The 24391-nt window shown below is 38.0% G+C and overlaps 1 protein-coding gene across 2 annotated transcripts in view; it reads left to right on the forward strand.

Annotated features, from left to right (window-relative positions):
- The window catches only part of HERC5 (HECT and RLD domain containing E3 ubiquitin protein ligase 5), a 48047-nt gene extending 26141 nt beyond the window's left edge, over positions 1-21906 (forward strand). The window contains exons 14-23 of one of the 2 annotated variants that reach the window (XM_036246408.1): positions 1014-1127; positions 1456-1563; positions 4902-5057; positions 7074-7217; positions 13238-13404; positions 14013-14079; positions 15823-15893; positions 18692-18875; positions 18965-19067; positions 21492-21906. In XM_036246408.1, coding sequence (XP_036102301.1) covers positions 1014-1127; positions 1456-1563; positions 4902-5057; positions 7074-7217; positions 13238-13404; positions 14013-14079; positions 15823-15893; positions 18692-18875; positions 18965-19067; positions 21492-21715 — 1338 coding nt within the window. In that variant the 3' untranslated portion in view covers positions 21716-21906. The remainder of the gene's footprint in view (positions 1-1013; positions 1128-1455; positions 1564-4901; positions 5058-7073; positions 7218-13237; positions 13405-14012; positions 14080-15822; positions 15894-18691; positions 18876-18964; positions 19068-21491) is intronic. The other variant, XM_036246398.1, reaches the window with a different exon arrangement.
- The last annotated feature ends 2485 nt before the right edge of the window (positions 21907-24391 follow it).

Consider the following 24391-nt stretch of genomic DNA (forward strand, 5'->3'; position numbering starts at 1 on the left):
TGTTTGTTTGTTTTTAAGAACAAAACTTATATATATTATTATATTTTTTCATTACAGTTTACATTTAATATTATTCTGTTTTAGATTCAGGTGTACACCAAAGTGGTTAGAAATCATGTACTTTATAAAGTCCACCCCCACCCTCCCCACCCCCAGCCATATGCTGCTTCAAGTATCCAAGAACCCACCATTTTATTTGTTGATCCTCTTTCTTGTACATCTGGTTTTTCTCTCCTTAATTTATGTTCTTAGATTCTTTATTTCCCGCCTTCTGTCTCTTGAATTCATTTGATTTGACAGAGCTTTATTTAAATTGCTGATTTTCCTCTGAAAGGCCTTCTTGAACCCCTTAAGTCTTTCTCCAGTGAGAAACTAGATCCTAGATGCCTGATTACTTATTGTTTTCACCTACTAGACCGTGGATCTCTAATTGGCATTTTACACCCATGGGCAGCTTATTGAAATACATCCACCCTCACATGTTACATATTGTCTATGACTATTTTGTGCTACAAAATGGCAGGGTTGAATAGTTGCACTAGAAACTATATGGTCTCAATCTCAAAATATTTACTATCCAGATTTAATAAATTGTTTGCTGACTATTATATTAGACAGTAAGCTCTTTGTCAGCCAGGACAATTTTTAGCTTATGTTTTGTCCCACACTTGGCAAATAGTGTGCATGAAATTAATATTCATTAATTAATGGTAAAAGGGCTGAATTTCTCAAAAGTACCTTGGATTTTTATGGTGCTGTTATAGTCAAGATCTAGAAACAATTTTTTATAGTCCTGTGCCCTAAGAATTATTTTACTATATTCATTGTCAGTATTTTATATCTTTTACAATATTTGAAAATTAGAGAGATGATACATCAAAAAAAATGAAAGTTTTATAGAACTTCCATTGGGTTTATAGAATTCTATTCTGATTACCTGTATAGTAGCCACTTATATATAATAAATTATTTATTGATAGAAAAAGATATTCACAGGTCATATTCTCTTCAAGGTAAACAATGCTAACTGTCAACTATCAGAGAATACTTTCCATATAAATGAACTCTCCAATTCCTTGGACTTTTTTGAAGAAAGAGCAATAATATTACTTAGAGATAACAACCTGGTAAGAGTAATATTTTTACTTCTGAATATTTTTATACTTTAAAGGGGGACACATTAGTAGCTATGTAGGTATCACGCTGACAAATACATATTTGAAAATATTCTTACTGCAATGCTGAATTTGCTAAATTAGATAATCATTGAAAACTTAAACATTTTTTTACTCATAAAACAAGTGCATTTTCTTAGAAATTTGTTTCTAAGTAATTTGGGGTCTTAAAAACAGATTCCAGAAAGTATAGAGGGAAATAACTTAGGTGATGAGGTAAAGGAATAAAGATTTTATCTACTTTTAATTATCAAAACTATTATCTATGTTTGTTTCTTAGATACTTGAAGGAAACTGCAGACCTATTATTTTCAGTGAATATCCATTTATCTTTAATATGGTCTCCAAAATTAAATTATGGCAAGCTGATTCCATGTTTAAAATAGAGGTATGTGTGCCTTATATTTTTTCATTATGTAAAATTTCAAACGTATACAAAATAGAGGTGATGGTATAATGAACCCATCACAAAGTTTTAGCAGTCATTAACATTTTGCCACACTTTTATTTATTACTTTTGTTATTTTTGTAGTTGTTAGTATTTTTACTGAATTATTTAGAAACAATCTCACTTTCTTTTCACCTCTCCATGCTTCAGTGCGTTGGTTGTTTCACTCTTACTTTTGCTGAGATTCATCAGTGAGTTCAGTTGGTGACCACATGATATTCCCATTGTAATGTTCCCCAACAGCCTTTTATTTAATCATTTCATCCATTGTTTTGGTTGAACTTTGCAAAAGTATGATATTTCTAATATTATCGTTTCTTGCAAAGTTATGAACTGAATTCTGTAAAGACCTTCTCCTCATCCATCAGGGCTCTTTTGCTGCCCTGAAAAATCATCCATATAGGAAGGTAGAACGATGCTTAATCCTTTTTCTGTAATTAGTAAATGTTCTGTGCATAGAGGTTGTACCAATTTATGTTACCATCAGCGATATATGAAATGCCTTTTATACTACAACCAATGCAGTGTTACCAAGCTCTGTGATCTTTTCTAATTCGATGGGTTAACAATGGTATTTCAATTAAATTTTAAATAACATTTTTCATTTTTATATGATGCTTGAATCCGCACTACCTTTAGATAATATCCATTGTATTCCTAGTGTGGGCAATACTGAAATAATTGAGTAAATGCTCTATTTCTATCCTCTATCCAGTTTTAGTGATTATACTATCTTCTTAGTTGTTAGTCTTTGGATTTTCATATCTGCTTAAGAAATTTGGATGGGGGGAAAAGGGGAACATCTATAATACTTTCAACAATAAAGATAAAAAAAAAACAACAACAAAAACAGAGTCTTGGAACTTGAGCCATGATGGGGTAAGTCAGTTGGTTAGAGCGCTGTCCCAAGGTTGAGGGTTTAATCCCCTGTCAGGGCACATACAAAGAGCAACCAGTGAATGAATAAATAAGTGGAACAGCAAATCGCTGTTTCTTCCCCCCCCCCCCCCTCAAATCAGTAAATTAAAAAAAAAAATTTTAAGTCTTTGAGCTTGATTTATAAGCCCCAAATGATATTCTTTTATTCCCAGTGATTTATTCTATTCTCCATTTATTTCCTTGCTTCCATTCCTTTTCTGGTAGTTATATTATTTCCACATAAAACTTACATGCTATTTTGTCTCTCTTATCACCATCAGACTTAGTTCTCAGTTATGCTCAAGATTTTCCAAACATATTTTTATTGCTGAGGCTTGTTTCTAGGCTACTCCTCCAGAAAAGTTTGTATCTATTTTCTGTGCACAGGAATTAGAAATATACCCTTCACTTTTACTAATAATTCAAAAGATATGGGCCATCTAAGTGAAACATGGAAAAGTCTGGGACATCACATGTACAAAACGAGTCATTTTAGTAATAAAACATTTCTTTTTCATTCCTATTAATTATAGAGCTTATATGACATTTTTCAATGAGTCATGCCTGATAAACCCATAAATGCCACATTTATTTGTCATAAGCAACCTAGAGACACAAGGCACACCCTGCTAAGAGCATTCCATGGATAAGGACTCTCCCTATAGTGACTGTTATTAGTGTCTATCAAAAGACTGACTTGGTCATCTCTTCTGTTTCCCAGACACCTCTTTTTTTTTTTTTTTTAACTTTTCCTACATTCCTGGTAATGGGAGAAAATAGATTAAATCTTTCCCTTAAGTTTCTTCTAAGCAGATCTTTCCCTCTAGGTTATTTCCTTCTACAGAAATTCTCAAAACTTGTCTACTCTGTTAGTGAAGGTTGAGTGTGTAGCGGACCCAGGCAGGTCACATATCATGAAGGATTGGGAAATGTTTGAGGACAAGAAAATTCTTCGTTGTAATTGTCATGGCTGAAGTCACAAAACAGACTCCAGAATCCTGTCCTCCAGAGGAGAGATGATGGACATCATCAAAATTGTAAGCTCCAAACTAGATGATCCATCCAAATGACAAATGTAACGATGGGAAATGCAATGGGAAAACAGTACATGGAGAATGGGAATAGAGAATCTGGAAAATAAGATATATAGGTTTCAAGTCCAACTCTTGGTTAGGTGAGAGAAGGCTGGGCCTGCAACTGGACGCATACACCTCTCCCTGCTATAGTCAGTGCAGGGTATTGCTGGCCACTCCCTGTCACTCAGAGCCACGGGACATGTAGCTTAGCAGCCAGTACTGCTGAAGTGTCCCAGACCTGCAGATTCCTGGAAGGACTAGAAATGGCACTAGTTCCATCTCCCTACAAATCTGGAGCTTCTTTACAACAAACATCTTAGGGAAAAGCCAGAACAAACTAGTGGAATCACATATATTTCTCAGTATATAGTGGTAGCTGACATCCGGGACAGGGCTGAACCAAGCCCAGAGCCCCATGAACACACTCTCTGAGATGCTTGTAGATTGCTGATTTGGACAACCACAGTCAACCTGGAAACCAGCAAAAGGATAGTTGTTATTTACTTGTCTTGCTGTCACTATGGTGGCATTGGTTTATGAGTCCTAAATACTCCTTTGTTATCCTTGGGATACAGCAGAATCCCTAGAGGTCAAAGCAAGGATAGTAATTCCAACACTAGATTTCTAATGTAAGGAAATTCAGCAGAAACAAGATCAGGGGACTAAAGTGGTGAGGACATGTTGAGAATTCAGATAAGCATAATGATACTGTGTAAGGTGACAGAGAATACTAAGTACAAAATGAGGCGAACAGTGGCATATTTTTAGAGAGTTTCTATGCACATTCAGTAGGTGGATGGTAGTTATTTGAAGGAGAAGAGGGAATCTTCTCTGAGTGAGTCTTTCCACTTCTCTGTTTTCTACATGTAATGTTATCACTGAGCTGTTACACTGCCCTTGTATTCTTGGAGATTATTGTGCTAACACATTCTGCTTCTAGGTCTGGTGGGAGAATGTCTTAGCATGGTGAACACTGCTATTGCTTTTAAGGATTATGTTTACTATGATAAGTGATCTGAGATAGCTTTTAATTACTTAGCTGTATATCCATCATCATTTACCCCCTGCGCACAATTCCTAGGTACCATAGCTTCACAGATTCTGCCACCTTTTTGTCTTCCATAGGGTACTTATGATGCTCTTTTCCTTCAGTAATGAAAATATGAGTATATATAGCAATGGTAGGCATAATTGTATTCTGGACAAAATAGATTTATTTGAAATATTAAATACTTCCTAATATTCCTATGAGGATTCCTAAAATATGTCTTTTTCTATGTTTTGGAGATTGATAGCATCTGGCAAATGACAGTATCAAGAAATAATGAATTCTCTTCATCGCCTGTTTTTTTACTTCAAGTCAGACGAAGTCACCTGGTTGAAGATGCTCTGTGTCAATTAAGCCAAGCTGAAGTCACTGACCTTCGGAAAGCATTAGTGGTACATAAAAAAGTCTCATTGGACATTTTTACTAAAGTGGGAGGGAAACATTTATGTAATTTTGCAAAGGAAAAGCCTGCATTTACAACTAGTTTATCCGTCTTACGATTTCAAGAAGTCCTCACTTATCCCACAGAGAAAAGCTGTGGGATGTTTACTTGAACATTGGGATTATGAGTTAACTAGTAGTAACCTCTGGCTATAATGAACCATCCAAAAGGTTAATGACTTAAAATAACAGTAATTTATTTTATCTGCAGTTCAGTTGATGATCTGCTGATCTAGATTGGACTTATCTGGGTGGCACCACAGATTTTATATGCATGTGTTAACATGTTTGGGGGTTGACTAGGGATTTGCTGATTTGGGCTAGGCCTATATGTGGCAGTTTGGCTCTGCTTCCTATATTTGTCATCTTCCTGGGACCAGCAACCATGTTCTTCTGACAGCAGTGCCAGAGGTAGAACATAACAAGCCCAGTCACACAACAAACATTGCTTTAGTCAAAGCAAGTCACATGGGTGAACCTACATCAAGGACTGGTGAATATACTCAGCCTCTTTAATGGGAGGCACTGCAAAGTCACACGCAACAGACAATGGTCAAGGAAGGGTGAAGAATAGAGGTGAATTGGGGCTGTTAATACAATCAACAAGCAGAGGTGGAACAGTTCTTTTCCTACATTAGGGCTATAATTTTAGCTGTAGACCTTTCAGCATTGTATTGGTTCCAATTAAACATCCTTCACTTCATCCTTAGTTGGCATCTGTGGGAATTTTATTGTGTGGTACCTCAGATTATTGTCCCTGCTGAGGCTAAAAAATAATAAAATAATGACTGTCTGTGTAGATTAGAGCTAGAGTCTGTTTAGAAGGAGGGGAAGAGTTGGGTTCTCAGAGAAGAAACCGGAACCCAGAGGGTGAGACTCACAGAGCAGAGGGATATTTCCCAGCATAGAATTCCAATGGGAAACAAACTATTTTATAAGCCAGACTCTCTACTCATTTGTCTCCCTCTCTACCTACTTTCCTTTAAATGTTGAAAATGATTTTGCCTGCAGGAGATGACAAAGAGGTAAGAAGATATACTTCAAGAGAGATATAATCAAAATGAGACTGACTATGAACAAGGTTGTAAAAAACTGTTAAGAGTGTGTCCTGTCCCCAGGGAAGGCAGTCCTACTAGTGTAAATGAGAAGAAAGAGGAAAATCAGAAGTAAGCTTAATTTATTATTTGGATATCCAGATGGAATGTGAGGCAGGCCCTTGGGGATGACAGTCTGTGACCAAGGAACTGGTTGGTCAAAGTGGCAAGAGATAAGATCTTCCAGGCAAAAAGAGAACTCTGAGTCAAGCTTAGTGATGCTTATATTAAAAAGATAAAAAGAAATGGTCCAGGAAAGGAAGTAGAGAAGGAGTAGGTAGAAAGGAAAACTAGGAGTGTACTAGGTACCAAGCCCAAGGTGGACTTTAGAAAAGAGGGACTAGTTCAGATCGATTTTCCACACAAGGGAGGTGGGCAGGCAGGTCTGATGGCCCCCACAAACATGCCTTGCCAGGCTGACCTGGAGAGCTGTTTATCAGAAGTCCTAATGAAGGGAGAGGCAGGAGAAAGCAAATAGTTGTTGACTGCAGCCAGAGTTGTAAAGTCTGAATGATGCAATGAAGACAGACAACAAGATAGAAGAATCGGGTGATTTAGTGTCCCAGGAGATTGAAGCACATCAAAATTTGGTTTAAGACGCTGGTCAACATAACTGGTGAATGCTAAGTCTTGCTAGAATTCCCTTCACTTGGTTCATGTGGCAGTGTAAAGGTCCCATTCACTCGATATAAATAATCTGATAATGAATAGGTTCATGGCAGCCTCTGCTCAGTAGCAAATGGAGGGAGGACAGATTGCTGTGAGGGAAGTGGTGTGGATTCTGGGAAGTCTGGTGACTGCGGGCAGTTTAAAACTTTTCCACAAAGGTCAAACCACTGTATTTTAAATCATGGGAGTGTTCTCTTTCCTCAGATTGAATTTACTGAAGAAATTCGTTCTGCGGGTACAGGAGTAAAGTCTGAGTTCTTCCACTGTATGTTTGAAGAGATGACCAAAGCAGAATATGGAATGTTCGTGTATCCTGAAGAGGGCTCCTGCATGTGGTTTCCTGTCAGCGTAAGTCTAGTCCTCATTTTCTTGCGGGTTTTCAGAACAGGAAAAGTATGCCATATACTAGAACAGGACAACCACACTTAATAATATAAAATTAGGTCCTGGTTGGTATGGTTTGGTTCATTGGAGCTTCATCCTATGGACCGGAAGGTCAAGTATTTAATTCCTGGTCAGGGAATCTTACCTAGTTTGTGGGTTTGATATCCCATTCGGGGCGCAGTTATGACACATATGAGAAGCATTCTATGCCATTGATGTTATCTCTCACACATCATTGTTTCTCTCTCTCTCCCTTCTTCTCTCAAACCAACTTTTTAAAATAATACTATTTTAAAGAAATAATCTAAATTTAGTTCAGAGAGAGCCTTGCTACTTAAAATATGGTCCATAAAACAGCAGCTCAAGCACCACCTGCGAATTGTGTGAAAAGCAGAATTTAAGGCCCATGTAATTTTTTAAAATTATTTTTAATTGTTTTTGTTACAGATGTTTCTTTTTCCCCCATTTATACCGTCCTTCAGATCCCACAGTCACAGAATTATTGTCTGTGTTCAATTGTTATGCATATATGCATATAAGTCTGGTTTATCTCTCTTCCCTTTGTGGCTCCCCTCCTCTGAGGTTTGTGAATCTGATTCCTACTTCTATGTCTCTGGGTCTATTTTTATTCATCAGCTTATTTTGGTTTATTGTGCTTAGCATAATACTCTCCAGGTCCCTACATGTCATGTCAAAGGATAAGAGATGTTTCTTTCTTCCAGTTGCATAGTACTCCATTGTGTGTATGTACCACAGCTTTTTATCCACTCCTCTACTGATGGACACTTGGGCTGTTTCCAGATCTTAGCAATTGTAAATAGTGCTGCTATGAACATTGGGGCACATATATTCTTTCTGATTGGTGTTTCAGGCTTTTTAGGATATATTCCTAGAAGTGGGATCACTGGGTCAAATGGCAGTTCATTTCTTAATCTTTTGAGGAAACACCATATTGTTTTCCATAGTGGCTGCACCAGTCTGCATTCCCACCAGCAGTGTACTAGAGTGCCCTTTTCTCCATACCTTCGCCAGCACTTGTTGTTTGATGATTTGTTGATAGTAGCCTTTCTAGCAGGTGTGAGGTGATATACCTCATAGTTGTTTTAATTTGCATCTCTCTGATGATTAGTGACACTGAGCATTTTTTCCATATTCTCTTGGCCATTTGTATGTCCTGTTTGGAGAGGTGCCTATTTAGGGCCTTTACCCATTTTTTTAATCGGGTTCTTTGTCTTCTTTTTGTTGAGTTGTATGAGCATAGTATGTATTTTGAAAATGAACCCCTTATCTGATGTATCGTTGGCAATTATGCTCTCCCATATGGTGGGTTCCCTTTATATTTTCATGCTTGTTTCCTTTGCTATGCAGAAGCTTTTTAGTTTGATATAGTCCCATATATTAATTTTTCCTTTGTTTATCTTGCCTCAGGCATTGTGTCAGTGAAAAATCCCCTGCGTGTGATGTCTGAAATGTTGCTGCCTACATATTTTTATAGGATTTTTATGGATTCACGAGTCACATTTAGGTCTCTTATCCATTTTGAGTTTATTCTTGTGTATGGTGTAAGTTGGTTGTCTAGTTTCATTTTTTTGCATGTAGCTGTCCAATTTTCCCAGCACCATTTATTAAAGAGGCTGTCTTTAGTCCATTGTATGCTCTTGCCACCTTTGTCAAATATTAATTGAGTATAATGTCTTGGGTCAGTTTCTGGGTTCTCTGTTCTGTTCCATTGATCTATATGCCTATTATTGTGCCACTGCCAGGCTGTTTGATTACAGTCACTTTGTAGTATAACCTGATATCTGGTATTGTGATCCCTCTTACTTTGTTCTTCTTTTTCAGGATTGCTGTGTCTATTCGTGGTCTTTTTCAGTTCTATATAAACTTTTGGAGAATTTGTTCTAGTTGTGTGAAATATGTTGTTGGTATTTTAATGGGGATTGCATTGACTCTATAGATTGCTTTGGGTAGAATGGACAGTTTAATGATGTTAATTCTTCTAATCCATGAACAAGGTATATGCTTCCACTATTTTATATCTTCCTCTATTTCCTTTTTAATGTCCTGTAGTTTTCTGCAAATATGTCCTTTACTATTTATTTATTTATTTATTTATTTCCTCACCTGAGGACATTTTTGCATGTATCTTCAGATAAAGCAGGAGGGAGAGAGGAAGGAAGAGAGAGAGAAAGAGAGAGAAACATCGATATGAGAGAGACACATCGAGTGGTTGTTACCCAAACAACCCCTACCAGGGCCGGGGACAAACTGCAACCAAGGTACATGCCCGTAGTGGGAACCAAACCCGGGACTCTTTGGTCCGCGGGCTGACACTGTTAACTACTGAGCCAAACTGACCAGGGCTTCTTTACTTCTTTGGTAAAGTTTATTTCTATGTATCTCAACTATTGTTGCAATGATAAATGGGATTTCTAGTTAGTTCCTCTTTCTGAGAGTCATTGATATATAAGAATTTTGATGATTTTTGGATGTTAATTTTGTATCCTGCTACTTTGCCAAATTCGTTTATTAAATCTAGTGGACTTTTGATGGAGTCTTTAGGGTTTTCTATGTAGAATATTATGTCATCTGCCAATTATGACAATTTGACTTCCTCCTTTGCAACTTGGATCCCTTTTATTTCTTCATCTTATCTAATTGCTATGGCTAAGACTTCAAGTACTGTATCAAATAAGAGTTTCGCAAGTAGACATCCCTGTCTTGTTCCTGTTCTTAAGGGAAATGCTTTTAGTTTTTGTCCATTGAGTATGATCTAGCTGTAGGTTTTTCATATATAGCCTGTATTATGTTGAGATATGATCTCTCTATTCCCACATTGCTAAGCGTTTTTTCAGAGGTGGGTGCTGGATTTTGTCAAATGCTTTTTCAGCATCTGTTGACATGATCATAAGGTTTTTATCTTTCATTTTGTTTATGTGGCGTATCACATATATTGATTTGTGAGTATTGTACTAGCCTTGTATCCCTGAGATAAATCCCAGGTGGTCATGGTGAATAATTTTTTATAATGTGTTGCTGGATTCAATTTGCTAGTATTTTGTTAAGGATTTTGGCATCTATGTTCTTCAGGGATATTGGCTTGTAGTTTTCTTTCTTTCTAGTGCCTTCATCTGATTTTGGAATCAGAATTATGCTGGCCTCATAAAACGAGTTTGGAAGTCTTCCTTCTTCTTGAATTTTTTGGAATAGATTAAGGAGAAAAGGTGTTAGTTCTTCTTTGAATGTTTGTTAAAAGTCCCCCATGAAGCCATCCGGGCCTGGGCTTTTGTTTGCTGGAGTTTCTTGATTACATCCTCAATTTCATTAGTTGTTATTGGTCTGTTCAAGTTTTCTGTCTCTTCCCAGTTCAGTTTTGGGAAACTATGTGATTCTAGAAATTTGTCTATTTCCCCTAGATTGTTCATAGTATTTTTTTTTTTATCCTCATCCAAGGACATTTTTCCATTTTTTGTTCAGATAGAGTAGGAGGGGGAGAGAGAGAGAGAAACATCGACGTGAAAGGGACACATCAAGTGGTTGCCACCCGCACGACCTAACCAGGGCTAGGGATAAACTGCAACCAATGTACGTGCCCCCTAGCGGGAACTGAACCCACGTTTCTCTGGACCACAGGCTGGCGCTCTAACCTCTGAGCCAAACCTGCCAGGGCTGGTCATAGTATTTTTTAATGATCCTTTGTATTTCTGTGGTGTCAGTTGTTACTTCTCTTTCGTTTTCGTTTCTGATTTTGTTATTTGGGTCCTCTCTCTTTGTTTCTCAGTGAGTCTGGCTAAGGGTCCATCAGTCTTGTTTATCTTTTCAAAGAACCAGCTCTTTGTTTCATTGATATTTTGAATTGTTTTTTTTAAGTCTCTGTGTTGTTTATTTCTGCTCCTATCTTTACTATTTTTTTTTTCTACTTGCTCTGGGTTTTTGTTGTTGTTTACTTTCTAGTTTTTTAAGTTTTAGGGTTAGATATCTTATTAGAAATTTTTCTTGTTTCTTGAGGTAGGCCTGTAGTGCTATGAACTTCCCTCTCAGGATCACTTTTGCTGTGTCATATAGAGTTTGTGTTGTTGTATGTTCATTTTCATTGGTTTCCAGGAAGGTTTTTATTTCTTCCTTGATCTCCTTGGTAGCCAATCCGGTCAAATATTCTTCCCACAGTAGAATTTTGGAACCCAGGAGAGGAAAGATGAATGGATGTGTAAAAGTACTGAAAGACTTTTTGAGAAAAAATGAACCTCTGAAAGATAGGAATGGCCAAGGTGTACAAGAGATGGGATTTTAATGGGTCATTCAACAAACATTTATTGACTGTTTCGTGAGGTTCTACATTGTATGAAATATTGTGCAAGATTCAAATTAGTATACGACACCGTCCCTTTCCTCTTTTTGTATATGTAGACGGAGTGATAAGACGAAACCCCAGGAACTTTAACAGTTGTTTCTAAATTATGGATTGTAGACTTTCTGCGGAGTAGTTGTGGAGCACTGCAGGGTGGGGAAGGAAGCACTGATGTAGAACTGGAAGCCCAGAGCTGTAATCTCTAGTGATGGTGGGTGGGTCACTTAGCTTCTCTGAGTTGTCGGTTTCCTCACCTATAAAATGGCTGCCATACTGGGCTCTGCCTGCTTTACAGGACAGTTGTGAGAATAAAACAAGACAAGGCATGTATCCAAGTGTGAAAGCGGCATGAAAACTTTAGGGCACTATCCAAATTTAAGGAATTCTTTATTAGAGAGAAAGTAATCAAGGGGGACCGAAGTGATTGGAGAAAGTGTAATGGAAAAGTGGAGACCAGAGGTTGATGTTGAAGGCCAGGGACAAAATAGATCAAAGAGATGCAAGTGAGGGATGCAGAGGAGGAAAAATAACCTTACCTCAACTCTATCTGATAGGTGATTTGTCCCTTTTTCCAGATAAATAAACTGAGGCTCAGAGAGGTTAAATATACTAACAACATTGAACTAGCAAGTGACTAAGCTAGGATGTGAATTCAGGACTGGACAAAGCCCTTACTCATTAGCATTGTGCTATACTGCTGGAAAGAAACAGACAAGAGTCAGCTTCGTGTATGGCTCAGTGAAGAGACTAAGTCAACTAGAACCAGGGGACACATTACATATATGGGAAATAAGACTGAATAGGTTAGAGGAGGCCACCTTCAGAGAGTACTTGTATTGTATTTTTAACTCATTTTCAACTTCAGAGGTATTTTAACATTTATCCTCACCATTACTCTAAGAAGAAAATAGGGCAAGTAGATGGAGGCACAGACTATTAAGGAAGTGGCCCAGAGTCATGCACCTACTAAGAGCAAGGCTGGCCCTGGAATAGAAATCTTAAAAATATTAGCAGGCTACTGATCTCCTGGCTGGGCTGTAGTGATGGCCTGGCCAGATGAGGCCAGTGCAGAGAGGAGAGTGAAGCCAATATCATCAGGACCCTTTCCTTCTTCCTTCCACCCACCTTCACAGTCAAGAGCATCAGTCACATTCCCTGACCCATATACTCGTTCCTGTAAGGACACCTAAGTTGAGAGTTATATTGCTGAAGGGACACCACACATCTGACACACATCCGACATGCCTGAAGCCTGCTGAAAGTGTCAAGTATACCTTCCTTCCACAGGGTTGTTTAGCACAGACTAAAATTAAATATTGGAAACCTCGGTTTATAAGGCTAAGTGAGCATATTTTTTAATATTCCAGACATGCTATTACTAAACAAAAAATAAATGCATTTACTTAATATTGTGAACTCTTAATTTGTATCTTAACTTATGGAAGAATTCTGAATTGCATTATAGCCCAAGTAAGAACCTCAAATTTTTATTTTCCTGAAGGCCGTTTTGTTTCTAATTTGTGATTTTTAGAAAAGACAACTAAAAATATTTTTTTTGCTTATCTAATTGTCCCAGTGAATTACTGATTATTTATAATACTTTAGGTTTTATTCTTCCCTTCTTTTTCTTTTCCAGCCTAAATTTGCGAAGAAGAGTTATTTTCTCTTTGGGATATTGTGTGGACTCTCCCTGTACCATTTCAATGTTGCCAATATTCCTTTCCCACTGGCTCTGTTTAAGAAACTTCTGGACCAAAAGCCATCACTGGAAGATTTAAAAGAACTCAGTCCTGGGCTGGGGAAGTAAGTGAAGGGTTTTCCAGGACTCTGTCTTGTAAGTCTTAGTTGTTCACACATAAATGATGTTATAGACACACACAAGGTCTTCAATTTCAGTAAAGGTATGCCCTTTAGATGGATTTGAATTTTAGCATGACTTATCGTCAAGTAAACCTTCAAAATGGAGGAAGGCCAAATGTTCCTCTGATTATAAAGCAGTACAATAAACAGAGCCTGTTCGCTTGAATTTATGCAGATGGAAACAGTTGCTTTGGACTGTATACAATATTCCTAATGAGAATATTATGACAAGGAAAAATGTCTCCAAATATTTCCAAATGTCCCTTGTGGGGGCAAAATCACCCCTGGCTGATAATCATGGTCTAGAGGAGTGGGCTCCTGTTTGTACTTTCCACCAAGACACACAGTGTCTGTGTTAGCAGTGGCCCAACCAATCAAAACTGCAAATAGAGGTTAACACTAGGAAGGGGGAATGGGAAGGTGGAGGAGAAGAAATTGACATGGCATTTTATACATTTCTGTAGTGTCCAAAATATTCCCATTGAACATTTATTACTTTTGAAATGCTATAAGATCAATAAATATATTTTTTAAACCAACATTTTCATTAGGAGTTTACAAGAAGTTCTAAATTATGAGGCTGAGGACACTGGAGAAGCACTTCACATATATTTTTCTGTGAGTACTGTCAACCCGTGGTCATTGGCAACAATTCAATGCCAACAGGAATTCCCAAATTGGAGTGCAGTGAAGGAAACTTGATTCAGTCAAAACAGCTCACTTGTGATATAGCACAGCTGTGAAAACAGTATGGCTGTGGGGCAGTGCTGGGGACAGACCTCTCTCTGGCTAGACAGCTCTGCTCTTCCCTGGTCTGCTTTGTGTGGACTGGTCTGGTCTGCTGTATTCTGGTCTGCTCCACTATACTCTGGTCTGCTCTGGTCTATGCTGGTGTGCTCTGCTCTCCTCCTGTGAGACCTCTTCTGTGTTTCAGCTCAGCCAGGGAAACGCAGTCTTCAGTCTTAGGTGGAAAGGAAAAATACACTCCTCAAGCCAGAGGGCAGCTGGCTTATATAGACAGAAATCATATAGTCCAAATGGCACTGTCCTGATTGGTCAGTGAAGATGTTGATGGGGATATAGTTGTGCACCTCCGATTGCATGGGGTAGCCTCAGTTCAGTTGGTTGAGATAGGATTCCAGGCACTCCTTTATAAGGGTTGGCTCAGACTGCAGAAACACAGTGCAGGCAGGCAGTTCAGTGCAGAGGCAGGTAGTGCAGTGCAGGCTTCTCCCTTAAGTGCAGTTGCATGACAGGCCCCTCTGTAGAATCAGCTGCTAGGATGATTTTTAAAATTTAGCCACGTGGAGACCTTCTTAGTAGATATTTTCTTTCTAAGGGTCCACAGTACTAATGAATATCAGATTATAACTTAGCTTTAAGGTTTTTAAAAATATATTTTTATTGATTTCTACAGAGAGGAATGGAGAGGGAGATAGGAACATCGATATGAGAGAGAAACATCAATGGGCTGTCTCCTGCACGCTCCCAACTGCGGATGGAGCTCGCAACCCGGGCATGTGGCCTGACAGGGAATCAAACAGGGATCTCTCAGTCCTTGGGAAGACTGAGCCACACTGGCTGGGCAGCTGTAATATTAAAAAAATATATATTGTATTATATCTCAAAGATGGGATTTCTTTTCTTTTCTTTTTTTTTTTTTTTTTTTGGTATATGCCTCTAGTGGGAACTGGACCCAGGATTCTCTGGTCCACAGGCCCACGCTCCAGTCGCTGAGCCAAACCGGCCAGGGTGGCATTGCTTTTTTGAATGGGTTTGTACTGTAAGACTTTCCCACTCCCTGCTCCTCATTTTATACCTTATGTCTTTTTACTCTTTTTTTGTTTGTTTGTTTTTATAATCCTCACCCGAGGACATTTTTGCATTTATCTTCAGATAGAGTAGAAGAGAGAGAGGGAAGAAAAGTGAGAGAGAAACATTGATGTGAGAGAGACACATCAACTGGTTGCCACCCACATGACCCCAACCGGGGTCGGGGACAGACTGCAACCAAAGTACGTGCCCTTAGTGGAAACTGAACCTGGGATTCTCTGATCTGCAGGCCGATGCTCTAACCACTGAGCAAAACCAGCCAGGGCAGTATACTCTTAAATTAAGTGACAATACAAGCAATTATTCAGTCGATGTGAACAACTAAATGGATCAATGTATGCTTAAAAGCAATTTACCACATATACTAGGGTAAGTTTTAAATTTTTGTATGTGTGAACTACGTAAATAATTATTTAGCTCCCAGTTATTTTCAGTTTTATAGGGAAGAATATATTGGCAATAATGGTATTATGGTTGATTATCCTGACTTTCTTTCATATTTGTGACCTGAGTATATTTTGGTTACAGCTATGTTGGGATCAAAATGATGTTGATTTAATTCCAAATGGGATCGATATACTTGTGGACCAAACCAACAAGTAAGTTCTAAGACTTAGGTTATATGCTTTGAATACACATAAGACATTTATATCACTTTACCTTATAAATGTATCTTACTTCTCAGATGAACATTTTAGTTCATCTTTTAGAAAGAGGAAATGGTTACAGGGTAAGAGAAGGGAGAAAGGAGTCAGAATTAAGTATTTCCTTTGTAGCACTTTTCACTAGTTATTCATTTAATTATTTTTGAGCCCCTACTCTGTGCCAGACCCTATTCTCAGTGCTGGAAATATAGCAAGGAAAAGGACAGACAAAATCTGGAGCTTAAATTCCAGTAGGACAGAAAGACAATACATGAATAAGCAATTAGGTAATAGAATGTTGAATAAGGATGAGGACTCTGACGAAACGAAATCCAATTAATAGACTAGAGAGTTACAGGTGCAGGTATGCTGGAGTCAGCTAGTACCAGCTTGTGAGGGCTGATTGTTAAATTTTCAGAAATGTTGAGAGTTTATTATTAGTTTTTGTAGCTTGAAATCAGCCATGGTGGGAATATTTACAGAAATTGGCAAAGGCTGCCAATGAGCATTCCCTTTTTCTCTATCATTTTAGAAAACAGAGCCTGGTCTCTTAAATTTCTCCAAATGGAAAAAGTTGCTTTGGACAGTATACAATATTGTCTGGTTGTTCAACATTTACCAGACACCACTGGTTACAGGGGAGTGCAGAGAGGGGTTGTCATAGATAGAATAGTCCAGGAAGGATGCTCAAAGGGTGGCAACCCTGCCATCAGGAAATTCTTCATGTAGTGAAGACAGACTTTGCATAAATAATTTTCACATAGTCATATGTGTTAAAGTGTGGGGGGAAAGACATACAGAGGACCAACCCTAAGAAAATCATGTTCATATTGAACTCTGATGAGTGACAGAAGTTGCCATGTAAAGAGGAGGAAGCACTGCATGCTGTAGTCCAACTACAAGACAAATTGTGAGGCCAGAGATTCAAACAGAGGTGGGAAAAGGCTGTAGAACAGGGCAACAGTCAGATCATGGAGGACTTTCTGATTCTGCTGTGGCGGTTGCACTCAGCCTTTGAGAAACCTTTGAAAGATTTTGAGCAGAATGACATATTTTAGTGGTTTTAAAATATCATTGTGACTGCAGCTTTGAATGGAAAGGGTATAGGGGGCAGGAAGAGATTAACCAAAGAATTATATGCATATATGTATAACCAATGGACACAGACAATAGTGTGGTGAAGTTCTGTGTGGAGGGCAGAAGCAGGGTGAAGGGGGTCAGTGGGGTAAATAAAGAGTATATCTGTAATACTCTCAACAATAAAGATCATTTAAAGAAAAGTAATATTTGGTTGAAGTCAAGCAGAATGAACTTTGGGGATACAAAAATAATTCTGGAATTTTATATTAAATATGCTCACTGTTATAATTTTATTATTGAAAACTTTATCAATTAAAATTAAAATTTTAAGCCCTCGTCAGTTTGGCTCAGCGGTTAGAGTGTTGGCCTCCGGACCAGAGTCCCGAGTTCAGTTCCCACTAAGGGGATGTACCTTGGTTTCAGTTTGTCCCCGGCCCTGGTTGGGGTTGTGTGGGTGGCAACCAGTCAATGTGTCTCTCTCACATTGATGTTTTTCTCTCTTCCTTTGTCTCTCCCTCTTGCTCTATCTGAAGATAAATGCAAAAATGTCCTCGGGTGAGGATAAAAAAAAAAATTAAAAAACAAAAACAAAAAAGAAAAAAAATTAAAATTTTGACATTAACATACAGGATAGTTATTTCTCTATTGCTAGATTACTCCTGCATATTTCTTTCTTTTTTTATCCTCACCCGAGGACATTTTTCATTTTTTGTTCAGATAGAGTGGGAGGGAGAGAGAGAGAGAGAAACATCAATGTGAAAGGGACACATTGAGTGGTTGCCACCTGCACAACCAACCAGGGCCAGGGACAAACCGCAACCGAGGTTCGTGCCCTTAGTGGGAACTGAACCCGGGTCTCTCTGGACCACAGGCTGACGCTCTAATCGCTGAGCCAAACTGGCCAGGGCTCTTTTTTTTAATAATATTAAATAGACTCTAACATCTAAGTAAGGCTGATAGAAGAGAAGAAATAATGTTATAATCTCATTTTCTGTATTATTCTTAAAAGATGTAGAGAATTCACAATTCCAAAAAAATGCTGTTTATTATAAGACTCAGGAACTAAACGATGTTTTAAAAAATATAAATGAGCCCTGGCCGGTTTGGAGCGTTGGCCTGCGGACCAGAGAGTCCTGGGTTCAGTTCCCGCTAGGCGCACGTACAAAAAAAAATATGTGTGTGTGTGTGTGTGTGTGTGTGTGTGTGTGTGTATATATATATATATACACATATATATATAAATGAAATATTTTTCTTAAAATTTATGTCCCATGTTATTCATGCTTAATATTCCAAACAGATTATATCTTATATCTGCTCTTCAGTCATTCATTATTATTTGATTGTACTGAATATTTGTTGACTTGATAAAGACATAATATTATTACTAAATTATTCAGTTAACATGCTTTTCACATATGTACATTAACTAATACTAATAATTATCAATTTCTTTATTTAAAAAAAGTCTTAATTCTTCTGTTATACTCTCCATTATATTCTCTATTCTAACTGAGTAGATGTTTTTATATCCCAGGGTAGTACTGGGTTGTGTGCTATGCAGCAGTAATTTACTTTTCTTTCTTAATAGAAATGGTGAAAAGGTAAAAGTCAAGAATATTTTAGTCACTGATAAAATATGTTATTGGCCTTTTTTGTTTTTTTCCTTCAAGGAAAGACTATGTTTCTAAGTGTGTTGATTACATTTTCAATACTTCTGTAAAGACTGTTTATGAGGAATTTCAGAGAGGATTTTATCAAGTCTGTGACAAGGAGATACTTAGACTTTTCCATCCTAAAGAACTAATGACAGCAATAGTTGGAAATACTGATTATGACTGGAAACAATTTGAAAAGGTAGGTGATAACTAAGTGTTCCCAACTCTTCTGAATAACGTCTATATGATCCCCCTAAGACCCGTTTTTCTCCCTCTCTTTTTCTCTAGAATTCAGTATATGGGCAAGGATACTATAAATCACATCCTACTATTCTGATGTTTTGGGAAGCTTTCCACAAATTTACTTTGGATGAAAAGAGGAAATTCCTCTGTAAGTATTATAGTAATAGATGGATCTATAAATGTATACCTTTTGTTTTTTTTTAATTCCTCACCTGAGGATATTTTTCTGTTTATTATCAGATAGAGTGAGAGGAAGGGAGAGAGAGACAGAGAGAAACATTGATGTGATAGAGCCACATCGACTAGTTGCCTCCCACACAACCCGACCAGGGCCAGGAACAAACCGCAACCAAGGTACATGCCCTTGACCGGAATCGAACCCGTGACTCATTGGTCTGAAGGCTGATGCTCTAACTGCTGAGACCAACCGTCCAGGACAAATATATATCTACTAAAAAGATAGATCTTATTTGTGGTGGATCATGAGTGCTAACGACAAAGCAAGGGTTATAACCCAAATTTCATACCATCTCCAGGGATAGGGAACCTTTTTTTCTGCCAAGGGCCATTTGGATATTTATATCATCATTTGCAGGCCAAACAAAATTATCAACTTAAAAATTAGCCTGCTAGCCCTGGCCAGTTTGGCTCAGCAGTTAGAGCGTCGGCCTGCGGTCCGGAGAGACCCGGGTTCGGTTCCCGCTAAGGGCACGTACTTCGGTTGCAGTTTGTCCCCGGCCCTGGTTGGTTGTGCGGGTGGCAGCCACTCGATGTGTCCCTTCACGTCAATGTTTCTCTCTCTCTCTCCCTTCCTCTCTCTCCCTCCCACTCTATCTGTACAAAAAATGGAAAAATATCCTCGGGTGAGGATAAAAACAAAACAAAAAATTAGCCTGCTATATTTGATCAGGCTGATTTGATGAGGCGTATGATATTAGCTGGTATTGATTTCTCAGGCCTTAACCAGCCTACAGGCTGGATGTTCCCCACCCCTGGTCTAAAGAAATGTTTTTTCTCTTATATAAGCCTGTTACCCATAAGAAAATGATAATAAAGATACTGCTATTTTACTACCTTCTCTACACTGACTCTAACCCCATCTCTAATTTTAGTTTATATACACTTGCCTCACTCTACTTGGCTCCTAATGATGCCTTTTTATCTTACATTCCTATCCTTAGTTAATTATCTACTCCCGTGGAATGAGAACAATGTCAACTGTCTCAAATATTATTTTAGAAATAATAATAATAGCAGTGACCACCGATAATGATACAGCATTTACTGTTTGCTTACCCTGTGCCAGGCATCGTACTCATCACTCTGTATCTGTTACCTCCCTTTATCCTAATAGCAACCTTAAGAGGTAATGACTTATTTTTCTCCGTCTGAGGAAAAAGAGACTTGGAGCATTTAATAGCTTTCCTGGGTTCAGATAGCTGGTGAGTGTCAGAACCAGAATTTGAACCCAACAGGCTGATCCAAAACTCAGGCTATTGACCACTAACTAAGCTCTGTGGCCTCGTCCTATATGAACTTCTCTTAGGGAGAACCCTAAGGTTTCCCTAGGACAGACAGTGACATTCTCCCACCTCCTCACCCTATTTGTCAGCTCCTCCAGTGACACACATATTTCTTCTTGCTACTTTTGTTGCTTCTGAGGATGCTGGAGGACAATTCCAACTTCTCTACAAACCCAGCCCAGGTCTCTACAAGCCCAAACTACCTCTCTAATCTTCTCTCTTAATGGGAAACATGTACTTCAGCACAGTAGTTTCACTGTCTGTACTTTCAAGTCTGTACATTCAGTGAACATATCTCTTCCTACTTCAGGCTTTTACATAGGACCCCCACCCCTGCCTGCCCCACTACCACTTTGGAAGCTTACTCAGCCCCTCTCCTGGAGAAATAACTATCCAGATGGGATCTGTATGAAGTCTCCCTAGCTATCCCAGCCTGGTGCCTCTCTTCCTGCCCGGAGTCTTAGGGTTTTCATTAGGCTGTTAACCTCATACTTCTTGGTTGAGCTAAAGTAAACTTCCTTGTATTTTTCTATTTTCTTTTCCTGTACTGTTGACCCTTGAACAACCTGGGGGGTACAGGCACTGATCCCCCCAAACACAAACAATGGAATGTTTGTGTATAACTTTTGACTCCCCCAAAACTTAACTACTAATAACCATCAATTAACACACAATTTGTATGTTATATATAATATATAATGCAACCTTCAATAAACTAAGTTAGAGAAAAGAAAATGTTATTAAGAAAATCATAAAATCCATTTATGATATTTATTGAAAAATATCTTGATATAAGTAGACCCATGTAGTTCAAACCCATGCTGTTCAGGGATCAACTATATGTAATTTTCCCCCAACTAGACCATGAACTCACTGAGAACAAAGACCAAATGTCATGATTTTTCTATGCTCCACATGGTCCTAGGTAGTTCTCTACACACAAGGATATTCAATAAACATTTACTGAATAAAATGATTAATTTCTTCCTTTTCCTTTCAAAATTTTCTCTTTCTAAGGAATATCCTAACCAAAGATTATTCCTTTCCAGTTTTTCTTACAGGAAATGATAGGCAGACTGCAAGAGGATTGCAAGAAATGGGAATCACATTTTGCTGTCCTGAAACGTTCAGTGAGAGAGATTTACCAAGATCACGCGTATGTCATAGTATTCTGGACCTCCCAAAATATTCTACAATGGAAAGACTGGAGGAAGCACTTCAAGTAGCCATCAACAACAACAGAGGATTTGTCTCACCTGCATACCTACAGTAGTAGTGACCTTTGAGAGTCTCGGCAAAGCCTCAGATTCTCAGGCTATCTCACTCTTAGATTCTGATGTTCTTCTTAAAGTCTAATTAATACAAAGGGTTGATGGATTTTAATGAGAATTAGTAGCTAAATGTTGAGAGAAACAATTAAGTGATGAATCAAGATATTTTTAATAAATCAACATTCCTGATCCTTAAAATTGCTATTATAATATTTGCCTTTTATTGAAATACTTCCTGAACAATAATTATCATTTTAAAATAAGCTAAATATTAAAAAATAACAGCTCTTTTTAAAAATTGTGCATCTAGTAAACACTGCCTACAAATATGAAAGTTTGCAAAAATAAACAAAAATATAAACAAATTAAATTTGCTTTTGAGGCATTTAGATATATATTTTGAATTTTGAAAATTAGATGTACATTTGATTTTAGCTAACTACTGAATAATTTATTTCAAAAATCTAAACATTAAGGGATTCATTAATTCATTAAATAATTACTTATGCTCAGTACAGTGTTCCAAGAATCATTCCAAATGGAGAATGAAAGGACCTAGTTACCTCAGTCCAAAGAGGCCTTCTTCAAGGCACTTTGAAAAAAATAGGTGTTTCTTGATTTTAGAGAGGAAGGGAGCGATAGAACCATCCATGAAAGAGTAACATTGATCAACTGTCTCCTGCACACCCCCTATTGGGGATTGAGCCTGCAACCAGGGCATATGCCCTGACCAGGAATTGAACTGGTGACCTCTTGGTGTATGAAATGATGCTCAATCCACTGAGCTACACCAGCCGGGCTCCAAGGCACATTTGATTAAAAGTCAAAAATCAATGACAAAGAAAGAATTCTTGTGGCTACCAAGGTAAAGAAGAATGTAACCTATAAAGGAATATCCATTAGGTTATCATTGGACTTTTCAGTAGAAACTCTGCAAGCCAGAAAAGAGTGGAACCATATATTCAAATTACTGTAAGAAAGAAATTATCAGCCAAGAATAATATGTCCAGCAAAGTTAACTGTTAAATGTGAAGGAGAACTAAAGACTTTTTCAGACATTCTGAAGTTGAGTGAATTTATCACCGGAAGACTTCCATTGCAGGAAATACTCAAGGGTGTTATGCTTCCTGAAACCAAGAAGAAAAGATCATAACACTACAAGTAAGATCACCAACAAACTTACAACATAAACAGGAATAATTTGTGACATGAAAACATAAAAGAGGAGAAAGAAACTATAAAAAATTCAGAAACACAACCAATCATATATGAATCAACATAGTTTTGACAGAGACGCCAAGGCAGTTCAGTGGGGAAAGGCAAACTGCAACTACTGGGAAACCATAGGACAAAAAATAAAAATAAAACTCTACATTTACCTCATGCCATAAAGAATAATTCACTTTAAATGTAACAAGACCTAAAACTATAAAACTTCTAGAAGATAATATTTAAGACAATCTTTGTAACCTTGGATTAAGCAAAGATTTCTTAAATCAGACAAAAAAAAAAAAAAAGGCATGAACTAGGTAAAAGAAAAAAAAAAGATACACTGCAGCCAAATGAAAAACTTTCACTCTTCAAAAGATACTTTTAATAAAATTAAAGGGCAAGCTTCAGACTGGTAGGAAATATTTCAAAACATCTAATAAAAGACTTGATATAGTGGATTGAGCATAGTCTCATGGACTGAGAGGTCCCAGTTTGATTCTGGGTCAGTGCACATGCCCAGGTTGTGGGCTCAATCCCCAGTAGGGGGCGTGCAAGAGGCAGCCAATTGATGTTTTATCTCTCTCTCTATCTCTAAAAATCAATAAAAACATATTTACAAAAAAAAGAAAAGCAAGGATATCAAGAGCTTTTAAATAATAAGCAATTACATTAATAATTCCCCAAAGTTGTGAATAGACACTTCACCGAAAAAGAGATTAGCACTAATAAGCATAGGAAAAGATGCTCAATGTCATTAATCACCAGAGAAACGAAAACTAAAAGTACAGTAAGATTTAGCCACCAAAACTGGGTTCCTAAGGGTTGTATCTGCTGCTCTGCTCATGGACTGGATTATCCAACTTGTTGAGGTCCTCACCAAGAAGCTATGCAAGTTCCATTAGCTAGATGGTTCAAGCATGCAAAATGAACCTACCTTCTGCAGAGAACAGAAAGCATGTACATGACATTTTGAACACTAAGAAGCATTTTCTTGAATTGTTATTAAAAGAAAAATTATCTGAATGGTAACATCAGAGGAAGGGGAGCCTGAGAGATGCCCTTATCCTCTCCCTTTGAAACTGTATAAAGTTAATCAACTATAACTCAACAAAGGATTCCCTGCTCAATATAGAAGCATGTTTAAGAGACCCATGCGTTGAAGCATCTAAAGGTGGGCAATTGAAAATAAATGGGGAGGCAAGAAGGGAGGAGAGATTAGATGGCCAGAGACTCAGCCTTGTAGCTGGAAGCTGGTGGCCAGCTCTGCTGGAGAGGGGAGAAAGCTATTGGTAGCAGGTTCTTCTGTCAGCAAGGAGGAATAGAGAGTCTCAGTGGGCTCTCCAGCAAGGCAAGTGATGGGAACAGTGGCTGAACCAGCAGAGACACTTGGGAATGGACACCGTGTAAGCGTTGAGCTGCAGCTGTCTGCTGTCGGGAAGTGGTGTTTCAGACAAAGAAATGAAGCC

The sequence above is a fragment of the Molossus molossus genome, unplaced genomic scaffold (genome assembly GCF_014108415.1).
Source record: "Molossus molossus isolate mMolMol1 unplaced genomic scaffold, mMolMol1.p scaffold_m16_p_1, whole genome shotgun sequence".
NCBI lineage: Eukaryota > Metazoa > Chordata > Mammalia > Chiroptera > Molossidae > Molossus > Molossus molossus.